This window comes from Globicephala melas, chromosome 7, assembly GCF_963455315.2.
Source record: "Globicephala melas chromosome 7, mGloMel1.2, whole genome shotgun sequence".
Taxonomy (NCBI): Eukaryota; Metazoa; Chordata; class Mammalia; order Artiodactyla; family Delphinidae; genus Globicephala; species Globicephala melas.
Window position 1 is genome coordinate 8,764,043 of NC_083320.1, and position 18,272 is coordinate 8,782,314.

Sequence of the window (18,272 nt, forward strand, 5' to 3'; positions counted from 1 at the left end):
TCGTGCAAGCGCGGGACCGCGCGGCCCGCGAAGCAACAGCCGGCGCCCCGGAAGGCGTGAACTCCGGGAGGCGGCAGTGCCCGCGAGAAGGTGTAAGTCTCTGGTCGCGTTAACCGTCTGGGGCTAAGTGCCCGGCGGCTGCGAGGGACCGGAAGAGCGCGCTGGCGCCGGAAGCGGGGTCGCTGCTCGGCGGGAGGGAGCACCTTGAGACTGTGGTGGGGAGTCTCACCTCGTCCTTCGTGCCTTCACCTCTCTGGCGGGAGGGTCGTGAGGTGTGGGGAGGACACAGGAGTGGCCGGTGCCCCGCCTCGGGGCCTCTGCGGGGCGCGCTGGGCGCGGGGACTCCCGCTACCAGAACAAGCGCGTGAGCGCGGCCGCCCTCCTCGCGCCTTCGCCACCACGGTCTGTTTGACCGTCACAGATGAAGGCAGAAGCCGGGTAACTTCAGCTGCGGGCGTGGGGACGGGGGGCGGGGCGGGGGCTGCAGGAGGAAGCGGAACTCGCGTGAGAGCCCGAATCCAGGCCTCGGTGTGGACTCTCCTTCCGCGCGAAGCGCGGCTCCCCGCTCACCCTCAGGAGCGGCAGCGTCGCCTGGTCCTGTCGTCTTTGGAGAAGCGCGACAGACACGTGGGTTGCACTACCTATAAGAGATTATAACAAGCAAAACGCTGTTATTCAGATTTCAGAAGAGTGCTTTTGGCAAGAACACGTCGGGGAAGATGAAGACCCCATCCGCTGACAAGGGTTACAATAAACCTCGAGGGCAGGGTTGTGTGCCACGTCTTAGCAGGTGGCCTGGAGGACGGACCTCCTTGCAGGTGCCATTTAACACTGTGCTTCCTTCCATAGTTCTTTCAACCTTCATTATAGTTTCACTCAAGGGACTTCGCCAGTGGTCCCAGGGTAGAGAATCCACCTTCCAATGCAGGGGACTCGGGTTCAATCCCTGGTGGGGGAACTAAGGTCCCACGTGCTGCTAGGCAGCTAAGCCCACGCAGGGCCACTACTGAACTCCCGCACCTCAAGGCAGCAACTAAGATCCAACACAGCACCCCCCCGCAAAAAAGAAGAAAATATAATTTCACTCAAGTAATTTATAAAGAGTCCTGCCAAGTACTCACTTTTATCTTAGCGTATTAATAATCACAGAACCAGCAACAGGATCTACTCCCCAAATGCTACGGTCTAAGAAGCAACGCTTGTATAAGGCTTAATAATACTTAACTGTGAAAGGAAAGGCCAGGGAGCTATGACCTAAATGAAAACCACATTTTTGACAACAAAAATAAAACCTCGAAGGGGAAAAAAAAGACTTAGAGGCTTGTGTATTAACTGTTCCCGGGTACAGTTTGTGACAAACTTTGTGCTACTGTGTCTCCTGATGGTGGTGTTCACAGTGACACAAATGAATTTATCTATGACATCATAAAACCAAAAAACCGACAATGCTGTTTCTCCAAAATTTTATTTTAATTTAAATTACAGGGCCAGCCAGATAATCTGATAAGAAATTTACTTTTCCTCAAGAGAAAGGAAATGCTTCCATGGCATTGTTAACAATTGTATACATCTCCACCTTTTTTAAGGGTTAAAAAATCACACATTGAGTAACTGACTTATGTAAAATGAAACCTTTATAACACAAAAAGAAACCACTTCCAGTATAATAGTTTTGGTAATATGAATATATTAAATGATAACTTCAAATACAACTTTTCAACTTTGAATGTTTTCACATTTTAACAACAAAAACCCCAAAGTCTTAACTATCCCCAGATTCCAATGCAATAGTAATACATCAGTGTTTTCTTTGACACACTGCACCCCTGTCTTCCACACAAAGGCTCTAGTGCTATGACAGCATTGCCAAAGTGGAAGCTGTTGTTTCAAGTTCTAAGAACCAGCTTGGCAAGGAAACCTTTCTTCCACTTGGTGTAATTAATGTTTGCACACGGAATCCGGATACCCAGCACTGGACCACAAGAACCAGAATGATGCATTGCAGCCAAGTCTGCCTTCCTAAACATCTTGGATATTTTCATTTCAAGGAGCTTGGATTGCTTTCTCTAGTTCCGATAGAAAAACATGAATTATTTTACACAGATTTTGGTAAAGACAGCCTCAGGAAAACCAATTATAAGTGTAGACTGCCATTTCAATTAAACAGAATAAAATATATCTATGTTTTCTGGAGCTGTTTTCCTAACTGGTGCTCCTAGAAGGAGATCTTAAAGCCGCTGAAACATCAATTGGGAGTCTCACTTTACTGGCTGATAAATAATTCAATTAGTAAGAGAGGCTAGCAAAGAATAATTATATAAATTTCTTAATCAGCTACAGCCATGCTGAATTCGAACTGACAAACTCTGATTTGTAAGTTGTTAGTTGTGATCTTCATATCACTAAGATGAACAGATACCATTCTAATAACTTTACATAGATATATTCTAGGAGACGTTGTTCTGCCGTGGTCACAGTAACAAAAATGTGGTGCAAAATCAGTTACTTTATAAATACTGATAATTTGCAGCATTAAGGAACAGGACATTAAAAAAAATAAATTTCCCCATAGGACACCTATGACTAGGAACTCTTCTTTTCCTAAGAGAAGCCAAAGTTTTAATTATTCAGTTTCACAACTATTGTACTGGATTACTTTAAGAAAGAAAAGGTGCTCTACAGAGGTCTCCCCCACACACAAAGAATCGGCGTTAATTTAGCATAATCGGTATCATTCATGGATCTGGAGAACTCATGACTCATTTTAAATGAGTAAGGCCAATATTATGCAGGAAAGTGTAGCTGACTGAGTTCCAGATCTGTATTGTAGCCTACTGATGGCACCCCATTGGATAACTGAATACAAAGGACTGGTTTACTTTTTCTTTTAATGCTGTGATACTTAAATCAGCATTTTCAGGTGATCTGAAGTATTTCAATTACATATTATGAGCATTCATTTTTTGCAAAAACTCAATATTAGGTAATAGTTACATACTAATACAATAACATTCCTCTGCTGTACAAATTAAATCATTTAAAAGAAATGAGCATTCTAAGAATTATATACAAAAGGAAACTGTAAGCATTGTTGAAATGAAATGCGAGGTGTCGTTGCTAGCTCTACTGTTTTAAAATACCTTCAAAAAGTAAAATTAACAAATACCCTTCAACATATCCAGGTTTACAAGTCTCAAGAAAATCAAATGTCAAAAAATTCTAGAAAGCTGTGAAAAGCATATATACATTTTCCTTATGACCTTACGAAGCTTCACAATTTTGAGAAGCTGCTAAGTTTCAGTATCAATTTATTCGTGTGTCAACTTTATCCACCCAAGAAGCTCACATCTTGGATATAGTTCCCCTATGATTTCAAATAAAGCTCTGCACAGTCTTCCATTAGTGAAGGCATATAATCTTACCAAGAATCCACACCCAGATCTTTAACAAAGATAAATGCAAACAAGCAGGTCTGCTCTGATAATATCAGTACCCTCTTCCCCTAACACACACTATCATCTATGCATTTGCCTTCATGAACCTAGCCATGTTCAGAACTTCTACAGCAAATGGAGTCTTTGAATTCTGAAATGACACAAAGATCAAGAAAAAGTCCACGTGTGCTCTAGTGTGCAAGAAAGCAGCAGCTACGTTCTCCAACTTGGACTAAAAAAAACAAACAAGGTAAAATGAAAACCGTTCACTTAACAGCAGATTAGCAGTAATGTTCCTCATGAATTGATAACAGTGCCTGATGCTGAATAGCTAACAGCAAATGCTGAATTTGGATTTAATATTTTAGATGTTTACAGGAAATTAGGCTTCTTGCTGAGCTGGTCTCTTCAAATCCCTGATCTGTTTAACTAAATAGGTCTTCTCATCGTTAAACTGTTCATCCTCGGTCCTGTCATTCTGGAACTTGCTGAGGAACTCTATAAGTTTGGTCTGGTTCTTGAGGAGGATGTCTAGGATGGGCTGCGTCTTGTTAGGATTGGCTACAAACACCTGCACAGAGAAAAATCAACATCAGCCAAAGGGAAAGAACAAGACACGGGGACATGTATGCCGCAGTTAGCAGAGCACACGCTATACACATCCAATGCTTCCCTGGGGCCTGTGGTGAAGCCAGGATTATTAATTCAGAGGTGTTCGCTTTGGAAGACCTTATTTTACAATTTAAAAAAGGGGGAGAATTACATGTTTTAGCACAAAAAGGACTGACATATTCACTCATGCTCTGAAACTCAGCAGTTGGTATTAAATATAGACTTTGACTGTAGAATAAAATGAGCAGGAGTTATTTCTGGGCAGAGGAGGTCAGAATGGATTTTAAGAACAAAAAGCTCCGTGGAAAGCATTAAGAAATGGATTACCCTTTACGTGATGATTAATAATCTTCTACGCCAAAGATAAACGACACCCCTCTACAAATAAACTTTTCTTGTTCCCAAATGCGAATGGTATATACCCTGTTTCTGGGTCTGTTTTTGTTTAAATGTTGTACCACACAACTATGAAAATTGACTGAACTGAGCTGTGTCACTGAGATTACCAAAATGAACCTAATAAAACTTCAGTAATTTGTAAATGAAATGGGATGAACAACTAGTGTTTATGCTTTTAGTACTCTACCTTAAAAACGTGGAAGGCCTCAAACTGGATGTTACGGCTTTTGTCTCGTAGAAGGTTCATCATTAACTTGAGGTTCTCAGGTTTACTGATGTATTTTGTCATAATTGTGAAGTTGTGTCTGTCTAATAGTAGCTCACCGAGAAGCTGAGAAGACAAACAATTACTCTTCCATTATCATTTAAGATTTGAAGTAAAACCAAAGTTTTAAAAACAATTCATTAAATTATCATCATTATTAAGCACAGAATATTAGTAGGCACTCAAAAGACTGATGAACTGAACTGAATTATGACCTAAAAGCTAACGAGCGCCTCCTATTTGTTACTTGAACACCTACCTCTTCTTCTGGGGTTTAAACCTATGGTGAGTCTGACACTGCTCTCTGAAGAGGACATTCAAGTCACATTTGGCCCAGAATCTGAGACTGTCAGAACCTAGTCTTTAAATATGCATTTGTGTTATCTCAGTAAAAAGAAACTGGTCAGACGATAAGTTACTGAATAACTATATACCTTAGCTTAATTTAAAAATAATTTTACTATTTCTTATTTTATTTATCTGAACTTTACAGGACAAAGGGTTTCATGTACAAAGTTTTCCACATACTTACCCCTAAACACACCAAACTTATCATTTTATCTTATCTGATTCAGAAAGGTTTATAAAAACAAATACTTTTCTGTTCCTTCTTAAGCAAGGTATCCTGAAGATACTCTAAGCTTTTCTTAGTGACTCCTCAACATTACTAAAAATGACATTAATTAAGCTAAAAAAAAGTTCATGCCTTCAGCTAAGTCTGTGCTTCCTGAGTTCTACGGAGTTGACTATACCGTATCAGCCCTTAATTTAAAAACTGTCCCTGCTTGTTCTAGATTTCTCTTTTTCTGAAGCCAGCAGTCACCTCTTCATGCTGTCAGTGTGCCAACTTCTAGTCAAGGACTAGTGTGCAGGTGGTATAACCTGCCTGGGGACAGGGACCAAGCTGTGGTCCTTGTGGACACAGGCAGAAGCAGAGCAGTGGAGAGCCTGGCCCCTGGCACCAGCCTGCCTGGGTTCCAGTCCTGACTCCCTGCTCCCTGTGAGTTCTCTAACCTTGAGAATGTTATTTAACTTCTCTGTGCCTCAGTTTTATCATCTGTACAGTGGGAGTGGATAATGGACCTATATCTTATGAGAGTATAGTGAGAAATAAAAGCATGAATACATGAAAAGCACGTTGGACCCGAGTCTAATAAGAGACATGGAGTGAGGTCTAAGGGAAGGAAAATGCATGGATAGAGCTACTTTGCCATGGTTTACTTGCTGTTATTAATTCCTTTCTGGGTTCCTGGCTACGCTCTAGATACCTGAAGTTTCCAGATAACTGATCTCTAGATAAATAACATGTCATCATAGTAAATCAAAAATAACCTGATGTGCAGGAAAACAAATCTATTCTACTTAGGATTTATAAAGAATTTAGAGGAAGAATTCAAAAGCTCACATAGGTTTCACATCAAATCTGAATCACAAAATATACAACTTTCAAAGTAGGAAGCCCAGTATTTACTCTTACGGAGGCTCAAAAGGTAGTATTAAGTATGTATAGACTTACTGGGTGTTAATTTTCTGTCACAGAAACCAAATAAATACTGAAAATGACTCATTTCAATGTGATTATTTAGAGAGGGATGACCAGTAATTTAAAGAATTTCTTTGGACATAAAAATAAAAAATTGGGGGAATTACTTGGCAGTCCAGTGGTTAGGACTCCACGCTCTCACTGCCGAGGGCCAGGGTTCATTCCCTGGTCTTAGAACTAAGATCCCATAAGCCATGCAGCGGGGCCAAAAATAAACAAACAAAAACAAACAAACAAATAAATAAATTGAAGCTTGGTACAGGGAATACAAATTTGCTGGTAAAATAAATATAGGGATAAATAAATGCCAATGTGGCAGCAAAAAGGAGTACAAATTAAAATACATTTTTAGAGTACCACTGGTCCTCAAAATTTCTCCATGTGTTCATGAGAAACTGTAGGAATGAAAGACTTGCTTCATATCCATTCCTTCGCTAGCCATACAGTGTCTCTGGGGCAATGATTCAAATCTGCTGTTGCAGCCGAAACAGCCACAGACAATATGTAAATAAAAGAATGCATCTGTGTTCCAATAAAACTTTATTTACAAAAATACACGGTGGGCTGGATTTGGTAGTTTGCCAAACCCTGTTCTAGAGTTTTAAATATTTAAGTTTCAAATGGAATTGTCCACATCCTATTTTGATACAAAGCAGCCAAACTCGTCTACGGTTCACAGTGTCACTGCTCACGGCCACCCCTCTCCCCTCACACAGCAAGCTTGTGCCATCTGGGCAGCATTCTGGGGAACAAAACACCTGCAGCGCCTTCAATTTGGTGATACGATTCTAAGTTTTAACAATAGGCTCCCAAATCTAAAATACCTCATTACTAAATGATTAAATCCTCTTCAAAATTCTGTATGTTCCATTTTGGTATCTCTAACACATGAGGAGGTGAGCAGGGGCAGCTGCCCCGCAGGAACCACTGCTGAACCCAGCCTGTTCCTTTCCACAAAAATCTTGACCATGGGCAAGTCTATTTTCCCTGTAAAGGTCTAGAACCCATAGCACCATATCTCCCTTTCCCCAAACACACATTTCAAATAAGGGGTGGAGAGAAATGAATTACTTCAATAATTTGTCATACCTTGAGTGACTGTCTTTTTGTCACATAATTTTCTGAATGAAGTAACTTCTCATATTCACTGAAGAACTAAAAGACAAGAAAACACGTATCAGAGTTATTTTTTTAAAGACCAGTAATAACATTAAAAAGCTTGAGTACAAACTTCTAACAGCACAAAGGCCAATCGCTGCCCAAGCTCAGCCCCTCCTGTCTGCTTCACACCCATCCTCAAGGTGATACCCACTGGTTACCTCCACGAAGAAGGCTCCTGGCCCCCTCCCAGCTCTAGCCAGGTGCGCATATAGCTTAAATCTGGTCCTCTTCTGTCCAAAGTCCATATGCACACAACATAACTCCCGTTCCCCCCACTGTTTTCTCACTGTTGAGTCAGCTCTCATTTCCTGGTGTTAGATTAGAAAATTCCTATTTTTTACAACTCAACTAGTCCAAAGCACAAGCACAAAGAGAAAAGTTGCCTGTTCTTTCAAAGCAAGAAGAGAAAATAATTAAAAATAGGAGAGAGAAGAAATTCAGCACTTTTAAATAGGCAGGTGTCCCACAGAAGGTAGGACTTGAGCTCAAACTTGACTAATGGGAGAGATTTTGTTCAGAAATGGGGAGGAGAAGAGATACTCTTGGGGAATAGAAAGGGAAGAACACAGCATGAGCGAAGACCTGGAAAATGCAAAATGATACAGATTTTAAGAGCTGACGAATGTCCACTAGATTTACAAAATGGTGCTCCCTAACAAGAACAGTGTCCCTGGAATGGTAAGGAGCAGAAGCAGAGGAAAGCAGGGAGGTGGGAAACAGAAGTGAAGGGCACACAAGGGCTAGGGCCACACTTCCCAAAAGTTAGAAGAGAAGGCCACTTAGCTGTTTGTTTTAACTACAGACAGGTTTTAAAAGTTCCAAAGTTTTGCAGTACTAGTATGACTCTGCTGGGTATCAGTGCTTTACTGAGACCTTTCCTTGGTTGTGGTGGGTGGTAGAGGATGCCTGCTTTGTAATTTGTCCATGCTAAAACCGTTTCTACCTTTGCTTTATGATGGGTTCTCATCAGCCATTCGTCTGTGGTTTAGAGCAGGGGTTGGCAAACTACAGCTCATGGGCCAAATCCAACCCACCGTCTGTTTTTATACAAGTTTTATTGGAACGCAGCCATGCTCACTTGTGTATGGTAAACAAATTCAGTTTATGAACTCTTTATGACTGCTTTTGCAGTAGAACAGACAGGAGAGCTGACAGAGACTGCATGGCTATGAAACCTCAAATATTTACTATCTGGGTGGCCCTTTAGAGAAAACGTTTTCCAGCCCTTGGTTTAAAGCTAACCAGAACTGCCTATGCATTCATTCTGTTGCTTATCTCTAGGCAGAGGTGGGATGGCCATCTATTTAGTATGCAAGCAACTAAAACTCTTCTCTTCAGAGATGGCTGTTAACCCTACCTTCTCTCAAATGATCGTCAAGCCAATGATCAAACAATTGGGTCTGCCTTTAATCAATAATGCAGAAACAGGAACACCTCAAGTTCTCGACAGAAAATGCAAGTTAAGATTTTCTGCTGCATAATTTTTAGGGTAAGCTTGGTTGCAAGAAATTATTCTCAAGGAGAACTGCCTGGTTAGATTTTATCCCTGGGCCAGCAATAAAGGACTAGGAGAGACAGAGGTCAGGCACTGTTTGGGCCCCTCAAAGATTTGCTCTCCGTGAGCGCCATTCTATTTACTGCAGAGGCACGCTCGGTGACTGCATCCACTACATGACACTGTAATTCAATTCCCGTCTAAGAATGTCGATGGAAGAAATTTGTTCCAGGTCCCAGTGCTAGAAAAGGCTGTTTCTTTTGAACAAGCTTTACAGATACTGTGAGCTTTTCCTTGGTTTTGTTTCCCTCTATGCTTTAATTATTAGAAAGCTCAGAGTCAAGTGTACAGATTCTAGAGCATGTGTCTTTGCCCAGTAACTCCACCTCGGCTTAGTTTAAATTGCCTGCACCTCCCCACTTTCCTTCTCCTCCTTGGATCTGACTGCACTGCATGCACATTTTCGTCAGCTGCTGCACACAAATTGGCTAAAATCCTGTTAACCAATGTCACCCATTAATAACATACAGGAAAATATTTTATCACAAAATTAAAGCGACATCATTGCCGGTAGCAAATTTCTGGGAAATTCGTTTTTATCTTTGGTAGGTTTTAAATTAAGATACTCATAAGTTTAATTAAAAAAAAAAACCCTTGAGACCATGTGGTAATAGAAATAATAATGCTAATGTTTATTAAATGCCTACTGTGCTCCAGGCACTGTGTCTTGCATTTGACACACACATTCTTATCTAATCCTCACAGCAACCCAGTAGTAAGAAGGTGCTATTATGAGCCTTCTTTTAGAGCTGAAGATCCTAAAGGCACAGAGGGTGAATGAAGGCTGCTGCCCAAGAGCTAGAAGCACACGGTGGAGCTGGGACTCGAAGCCAAACTCCACGCAGTCTGGTGCCAAAGCCCACGCTTCTAACTACTGCAAAAGGCACCAACAAAACGACTGTGCTTCCGATTTAAACCAACAAATGCACAGGAAAAAAAAACACACCCACATCCCAATGTACACGGGCAGAAAAAAAAAAAAAGACCAGCTATGTTTAAGCCATTGATGAGGCTATTTATGAGGGAATTACTATGTACTCAGCACTGTGTTATGATGTTACTGGGAGTGGGAGGGAAAGACGGGAAAAGGAACACAAGAGAATTAGAAAGCATAGGTTTTGCCTCCAAGAATCTTCTAATTTAGTTCAATGGCACAGTGAACAATGAAGTATTAACAATACCTAGGATTTTAAAAATTCAAACAACTAGTGGAAGAATGCAAACCTAAGCCAAATGTTGGGGGAGAGAGAGAAATTTTAAGTGGATTGTTACTATCATAACTTCTCCAGGAGCACCTATGAGATCTTGGACAATGCCTACATTAAACTAGTACGGCATAAGGAAGTGCTCATGGGAATTGTGGAGAGCAGAGCTGACACATGGTGGGAGAGAACACATGACGCTACTGCTGTGATGATCAAGGGCAACCAGGTTATCAGAGCACCCAGCACTATTCACAAACCTCTGGGGGTTCTACTACTAGCTCAATCTGGAGGGGGCCTTAAGGCTGGGCTAATCCAATGTCTTCATTTTACAAATACAGACAGACTTCTGAGTCCCCCAGCGGGCCTTGGTCTTGGTCACAAGGAGTCAGCAGCAGAGCAAGGGCAGAACTGGCTGCTGCGTCCTCTAGGCTAGAGTTCTGCCCATCTACCTGCTGCTGTGCCCCTTTCTCTCTATTTGTAAGCAGCAGGAATGTGAGCAACTAACGGAAAGTAAGGGGAAGATAAGAAGTCAGACGGTAATTTTCTTTTTATCTTAACTGTATATTATCATTCAGCAGCAAAGTGCTTTATTTCCCTCTTCTAAAGCGAGAAAAGATGCAAAGTGCAGTGTGTCGTCAAAAAGATAAAATTCTGTTCTGACCACGTAACGCTCTATACCTTGTTTTAGTAGAGAAATGACTACAGCATCAATTAAAAACATTGTATTTCCAAAATAAATACTCTGGTACAAAATCTAATTAAAATCTTTCATTTCTGGTAACAAAACTTACAATGTGCTATTTTAAAATAGTGTTTCATGTACTTACTCTATCATAATGTTGTTCCAAAAATTCTGCGCTGAGCAATTTATGTCTTGTAAGTAAATCCTAGGAAAAGAAAATACACTTTTTACAGTTGTTTGGCATTCAAGTTCTTTTAGAAAAGAGAATCCTAAACATTCCACGCCATTTTACCTGATAAAAACTGTTGTTAAAAATTACTATACTTAAAAACACTTGAGCATGAATTGTACTGAAAATGTTGATTCTATGTAAGAGCAAATAAAATCATTAATAATCAAATTGTGATTGTAATGATTGTCACAGGTCTACAGCTCTTAGAAGGAAAAATTAAAAAGAAAATTTATAAGGCAATGGAGATAAAAACTCAAAGAAAGGGAATCAAGAATTGAAATGAAATAAAAGTAAACGGTTGTGATAAAACGTCAAATAGTATACTGCTCCTGGTGGCGAAAGAGGACATTTCTTTTATTAGAAAAAGTACTGGAGGTTCCATCTTCTTCCTCCTAAATTGAGTTACATTCAGTTTCATACTGAATGCAATCTTTTTTCAGAGGTAGAATGTTTTTTAAAAGTCCCATCATATTATAAACATTAGCTCCTAAGTAAGCAGACTAATGCTGCAAACATGTAGCACCAGAAGTTAGTATGACCTAGAGTCCAATTGTGCACCCCTATGAAATCGAGCTTATGCCTCACCCCATGAATTTCCCTGGAAACAACTCAAGGATCATTCATTCAGAAAACACCTACTATGTGCCAGATAAAGTTCTAGGTGCTGGGGCTACAAAGACAAAAAGATATGGTCCTTGCCTTCAAGGACATAGAAGTTAGCAATGAATTAGGCTTGGTCTCACAAGGTGGGAACAAGAATGGAAACGCGTGACAGCAGGAACAGCCAATTCATCTTCGGTGAATTAATGAATTAAATTCCTTTACAGCTGCCCACTGGAGAGGTCACTGCCAATAATCCCTTTTCTGCAAACCAACTTTCCTTTAACTTGTTTTCTTTGCTGTGTATGTTTGACTTACCCAGGTTACAATGAACTAGTGTTTCCTGAAGTATGTCCTGAGAAGTGCTCTAAGGAATGCTCCATGGTCAACGAATGAGGAAAGAGCTACAGCTCTGGTACCCTCGTGGGGATCCATCAGGTTTCAAGAGATTTTGCAGGGAGCTCTTTTGCTGCCTGCTTGTTAGCACCCTTCCCTGAAAGGCCTCCTTTGCATAGGCTTTCCCCTGGCCTAGTTACTTCCAACCTTTGGACCTCGACTCAAACATCGCCTCCATGGGGGACCCTTCCTGACTGGTCACTGGCACCAAAGCATGGTCACAGTTATGACTTGACATCTGTGGGATTATTTTATTAATGTCTCTCTCATGATAGGCTGTAAAGTCTATACATACAAGGGTCATGTCTATAAAGTCTATACATACAAGGGTCATGTCTATTTTTACTAACCTCTGAATCCCCAGCACCTATGCAGTATCCAGCACATAGTAAGAGCTTAATATTTAATAAATAAATGAATGAACCAACAGAATCAGGGAACATGTTCGGGAAAACAGCACATTAAGCAATCTTCAAAGTATGCTTTTAAGAAGGCTTCTAACTCTACCCCAAAGATTTACAGGTGCTCAAACTGCTGGATGGGGTATGTGTCCTATGCCCATGGAAGGTCTACCCAATTTTTCCTAAATCCCCCTTGGGGATTAAACAGGCAAAATTAGAAAACCTGGAGTTTGAGTACCTTCAAGCATCTGGAAAGAAATGCTGAGGCTTCCCCACATGGGAAGGAGGAGATGGCAGGGCTAGAAGAATTTATATTATCTATTGGTCCATGGGGTCAGATGTGAGGGAGACAGGAACATGAGAACCTTATGGGAATGTATCAAGCATGCTTGTTAAAGAGTGTGTCCCGCCTCTAACATGCTACTGTGTGGTCTATGACGGTCTCCCCTGAGTTAGGAGCCTCAAGGGCAGGCGTTTGTCTGGACAGATCACTGCTGAACTGGGAATTCCCTGGCAGTCCAGTGGTTAGGACTCTGCACTTCCACTGCAGGGGGCCCCGGTCAGGGAACTAAGATCCCACAAGCCGTGCAGTGTGGCCAAAAAAAAAAAAAAAAAAAGAGATCACTGCTGAACCTCAGGACCTAAAGACACGAGCAGGCACTCAGAGACTTGTGGAATGAACTGAATGAACAATGAAAAAGTGAATTTAAGGACTGCTGTGGCTAGATCCATGCAAGACTGAGTGTCACGTCTACTTTTTGTGGCTGGGTCTTTCTGAAGGCCACTGTGAGGAAGTACAGAGCCAGGAGCCAGGTGCTCACCACTCTGTCATGATATGACGAAAGAGAATGCCAAAGGAGGGGGTCTCAGAGACAACGGCTCTCCACTGGGGTTGGTTTCTTAGGAACAGGTAGGTAGAAAGTATTACTCTGAAAAGCAAAGATCCTAAATATGCTGCGCCAGAGTTTTTTCTTTAGGTCTGAGTAAGGCGACTATTTACCTTGAAAGCTGTACCTCCAGCAGCAGCAAGAGGCTCACAGTTGGGCCACACATGACAAGGGGGAACCTCAAACATCTCCCCATCAGAGATTCTACTTGTTATCATCTGGTTTAAAGAGACCAGGAAGCTCAGGAAACCACTGCCAATCTAGGAATCACTTCTCCATGGCCTTGGGGTAGGGACACTGGAAAGGGGTGCTGAGGCTGCTAAAGCAGCCCTCCTTTAAGGAGAGTAAAACATTGGCAGGGAAGAAACCACTGCCGGGAGCCGGTAAAAAGGCTGATACTAAGCTGGGAAAAGAGGAAGTGGGGACTTGCGCAGAGCCTCTGTCTCCTGAGAGGTGGGAGAAGACCTTACCCTTGGAACTAGAGCCGAGAGCTCTGGAGAGCTCAAACCAGGCTGGGGTGGGGGTTGGGGGGGGGCAGAAACCGACAGATCAGAAAATGAAGGCAAGTGGTCATGCAGCCAGCATCTGGTAAGCGACCTGCAGAGTGGACAGGGTGCACGCGGTCCCAGATCAGCAGAGCTGCTGGGCCAGACAGCAGGGGGACAGAAAGAACCTGTTAAATTCCAGTATAGCCGAGACCCTGGTATTACCTGGAGAAAGGTCAGGGGTCATCTCCCAAGTCCAGCAGGTTGAGCAGCCGACTTTTAGGGTGGGCTGAATTAAAAAGATTCCTAAAAGTTATGTGAGTTTGGGTCCCGAACATCATGTCACAAAGACAGCCCTGGAATCCCTGAAGAAATGCTGCTCACCCGGGGGCTATTTTCACAGAGGCTTGGCAAGTCATGTGGCCCAGTTTCGTACTTGATGACTGTCTATGTCCAAGGACAAGAGACTCAGTTCTTCCAACTGTGTGGTTCACCTTTGGAGCTCTGAAAGTCAGAAAGTTCCTCCTGTGCTAGAGAGTCAAAACCTATCCCCAGGTTATTTCCAGAAAACTGTCAGAGTCAACAGAACTAGGTTTAGTACATTTTCTCTAGGACCCACTTTAAATACAAGTGGTGCTCTCACGCAAGTCCCTACCGAGTCTCCTCTTCTTCAGGCTAAATACGTCCAGTTCCTTTAACCACTCCTCGAATGACAGGTTCTCAGTCCCCCTCACCATCTACTGTCTTCTGAAAGTCATCTATTTGTCTATGTGCCTCTTAAAGTGTAGCGCCTGGAATGGAACACATTTATGTGTTGTTACCTTATAAGCTTATAGTGGGGTTGAGACCATCGACAGCTCCTTAGGTCACACATTATGTGGTCACAGGTAGCTTAGGGGCAGGGCAACAGCATCATACTGTTTAATTTTACCGGACGTACTCAGAATTTTGTTTACTCAGGGTGGGCTCTCTAGTCAGACTGCCTGGGTTCAAATTCTGGCTTCCCCATTTATGGTCTGACTTCCCCCAACATTTCTAGGCTTCAGTTTCCTTATCTGTAAAGGAGATAATAACAGTATCTCCTTCATAGGGTTGAGTATGATATGACGTTACCTGCCTTTTAGTCATTATTACACTCTGTAACAATTATACCTAGCATTACCTATTATTATTATGCCTTACTCCCACATCTCATATTGACAGAGCTGAGTCCTCAGGAGGACGACCTCAGTTCATCCGTATTTAATTTCAACCTGTTATCTTCTGGCCTCTCTGGATCTTTATGAGGCCTTATTTCAGGATCTCTGTTATCTGCCTTCTATCCCCTCATGGTATACATTTGTTATCACCCTTTATCTAAGTCTCTAATAAAAATGTTCAGCTGTGCTGAGTAAAGACAAATCCACTAAAAATTCTGCTCCAGGAGGGTGGCAATCCATTTTCTGGCTCCTTATGGATATGGCGTTCAATTAATTATGAACTGCTACCCTGAAACTCCATCTAGCTCCTACCTTTTCATTGTTTCCATGAAAACAGACCTGTACAATTATTCAACATCTAATATATCCACATTGTCATAAAGGAATAATTCTAATAGCTACTGTTCACTGCACCCATACTATGTGAAGACACAATAACCCTGACATACTAGTATTACCTACATTTTGACAGATGAAAAGACTGAGGTTAAATCAGCAGCAGAGCTGGGAACTGAATCCAGGCAGCCACACCCTTAGCCCCCTGATCTACTGGCGTCTATGAGATTAGTATGACTGAACTTACTCTTAGTGAATCCATGCTGGCTGTGGGTACACGGTTTCCTTTCCAAAATGCTCAGAAATCATCTCTTTAGCAATACTTTCTAGTACCTTACACAGGTATAATATCGAGCTCCACCAGCCTCTCTGGGGAATCTACCTTCTTTTACTCTGGAAAATTGGAAATATATTTGTTGGCCTTCTGATGTCCCTCCCCATCTCCTTAATTCCTCAAAAAAAAAAAAAAATCACGAACAAATATTTGGCCACTGATTTACTATCTCAGAACCCCATTCGTTCAAGCTATGAATCTTAGACATATTTCACGCAGGTAGTTTTAATTCCCTTTTAAGACTCAGCACCTGTTCCTTGGACTTTAAATCCAGGGTTATGGATAAGCTGCATTTGTTTCAAAGTTTTTGTGTGTAGAATGCACTTTCTGGGAAGGTAGCTCTGGTCATATTCTCGAAGGAGAGCACGAACCATCTACTCTTTTCTGATATAAAAATGTTCTTTGCAAAGAAGACATTAGCAAACCAGAAGAGGAGCGGTCCTCCCTCCCTGCTTGTCAGCACCTCTGGTGTGAAAGTGAGACCAGAGCCGACCAGACATTTTAAGGAGGGGTGGGTGGTACCTTCGGCGTGTTCGGTAGGTCTGTGCCTCTCTTATATTGTCTTAGTTTTGGGCTCTACTTAACTTTGCTTCTTGGAGAGCTCTCCATTCAGGAGGCTCTTTAATCAGCTCTGCCCCTTCTGAGTCATCGGGAGCAGCTGAGATACAGAAGCCAAGCTCGCTCCTCACTGCTCTCTCTTCTAGAGCTCATCCTTAGAATCCTTCATGGTTTTAAAGTTTCTCTTCTTCAGGTAGGGACTGCCTGACTCTGCCCAATCCTTCCCTCTCTGGCTACCACGACCTGACAGGGCTGCTTTACCCACAGTGATTCCATCACCACCGTTTTCTTCTTGGTGAGAATTTCATTCAAAAAAGCAATCCATCTGAGATGGAATTATCAGCAAGGCCAATCAGGGACTCACATCTGTGGCACAGAGTTAGTCAGCACATCTCTCTCACCTCTGAGCCAACTGCGCCAGGAGCGTGTGACCTGTGCTCTTCTTGGTCAGGCGGTCTGGCTGCATTCTCCGACCCCACTGCTGCTCCTCTCCTCTGCCCTCACCCTCCTCCTCCCAGAGTGTCCCACGCTCAGGCTTCTGGCTTTCTTCCCACCCAGGAGTATCCCTTCTTGACACATGGTGCTGCTACATCTCCCTTCATTACAGGTCTGCTTCTTTTGAATGGGGCGTCCCCTTCCATCAATATATCCCAGGTCATGAGTCCCATCCCACCAAGTGCAGTGATACCTAAGATGTCATATTTTCCACTCTATGTTATAATCTCATATTCATTTCATTTTGCTTTGTACATTAACATATAAATATCTGAGGTCTTCTGACATCCTCTCTAATAATCCCTAGGCGGCCAAGTTCCCAGGCTTTCATCCCATTTTGAGGGTGTTCATTCGCTCTGAGGGACAAATTTTATTCAGAGACCAAGATGTGCTCATTATCTCAATGGCTCTTTATACATAAAAGTGAACCTTCACAAAAACAGTGGCCACTTCTCACTGTAACAGTGTTCATCGTTTCTGAGCACAGTAGTCTGCAGGTTAGTATATTAAATTCTGATTATATTAAAATTACAGTTCTAAATATTCACTTATGAGGTCAGACATTTTACATAAGGGAATATAACGTATAAAGGCTTGCTCTCATTGTGAAAAACACTAAAAAACATTACTGCTTTATCTACATACCTTAAACAGCACAGAACTTTGCAACTCAAAACAAAAATGTGCATGTTGTACAGTGGTATCGTATCATCTGTGTATTTAATTTACACAAACACACAACAGGGAGACAAGGTAGGCAGGGGAGGGGGGAGTAGTAGTGCTGGTGATTCTGCACCCCCACCCCTTGTGTTTAATAAACAAGCTCTGGCCTGAGCAGGAGATGGGAGAGAGAAGTCCACTGTGCCCTTGGGCCTGTCCACAATAGGGAAATCTCTGTCCTGAGTGTGGTTCTAGTATACTGCAAATTAACAATGGCCCTGAACAGAAGCCAACTACTTTGTCTGATGCTTAATCAAAGAAACTGCTGCAGTACGTTCCAACACAGGAGAAAAATCTGATTTTCACATGTAGTGCATATCTATATACTGTACTTGATGGGTAATTTAACAGAAAAGTGTACTTTTGACCGTACAGGACTTTTGCCTTTTAGACAGACTTTAGAATCTAACTTTTCTACCCTTTTTAAGCTGTGACTCTACTGCGTATACCTGAGTCACAATACATATTTAAATATATCTTCTCTCTTCCCGCTAGAGGGCAGCCATGTATAGACTTGGAGGGTAGAGAAGGTTTAGGAAAAACAGCACACCTGTTAATCTCATTTGTATGTATATTTAGAATTCTACAGTTTTTATGTTACCTTGAATGTGGCAAATGCATCTGAAGCTATATCAAATGTTGACATTTCGACATATCTGAAGAAATCATAAAACTGTTCTGACCACAAAATGATTTTTGCAAGTGGCTCATGTCTGATGCATTCTCTCAACATTATTCCACAATTCAGAGCTATTTCTGGAGACTCATATCTG

The 18,272-nt window shown here is 42.0% G+C and overlaps 1 protein-coding gene across 1 annotated transcript in view; it reads right to left on the reverse strand.

The window, feature by feature from the left end:
- Positions 1 to 1,446: 1,446 nt before the first annotated feature.
- Positions 1,447 to 18,272, reverse strand: part of CAB39 (calcium binding protein 39) — an 86,802-nt gene continuing 69,976 nt past the window's right edge. The window contains exons 5-9 of the mRNA XM_030877037.2: positions 18,101 to 18,269; positions 11,002 to 11,061; positions 7,343 to 7,408; positions 4,633 to 4,776; positions 1,447 to 4,005 (exon numbers count right to left, since the gene is read on the reverse strand). Of these exons, the coding sequence (XP_030732897.1) occupies positions 3,817 to 4,005; positions 4,633 to 4,776; positions 7,343 to 7,408; positions 11,002 to 11,061; positions 18,101 to 18,269 (628 nt within the window). The 3' untranslated portion in view covers positions 1,447 to 3,816. The remainder of the gene's footprint in view (positions 4,006 to 4,632; positions 4,777 to 7,342; positions 7,409 to 11,001; positions 11,062 to 18,100; positions 18,270 to 18,272) is intronic.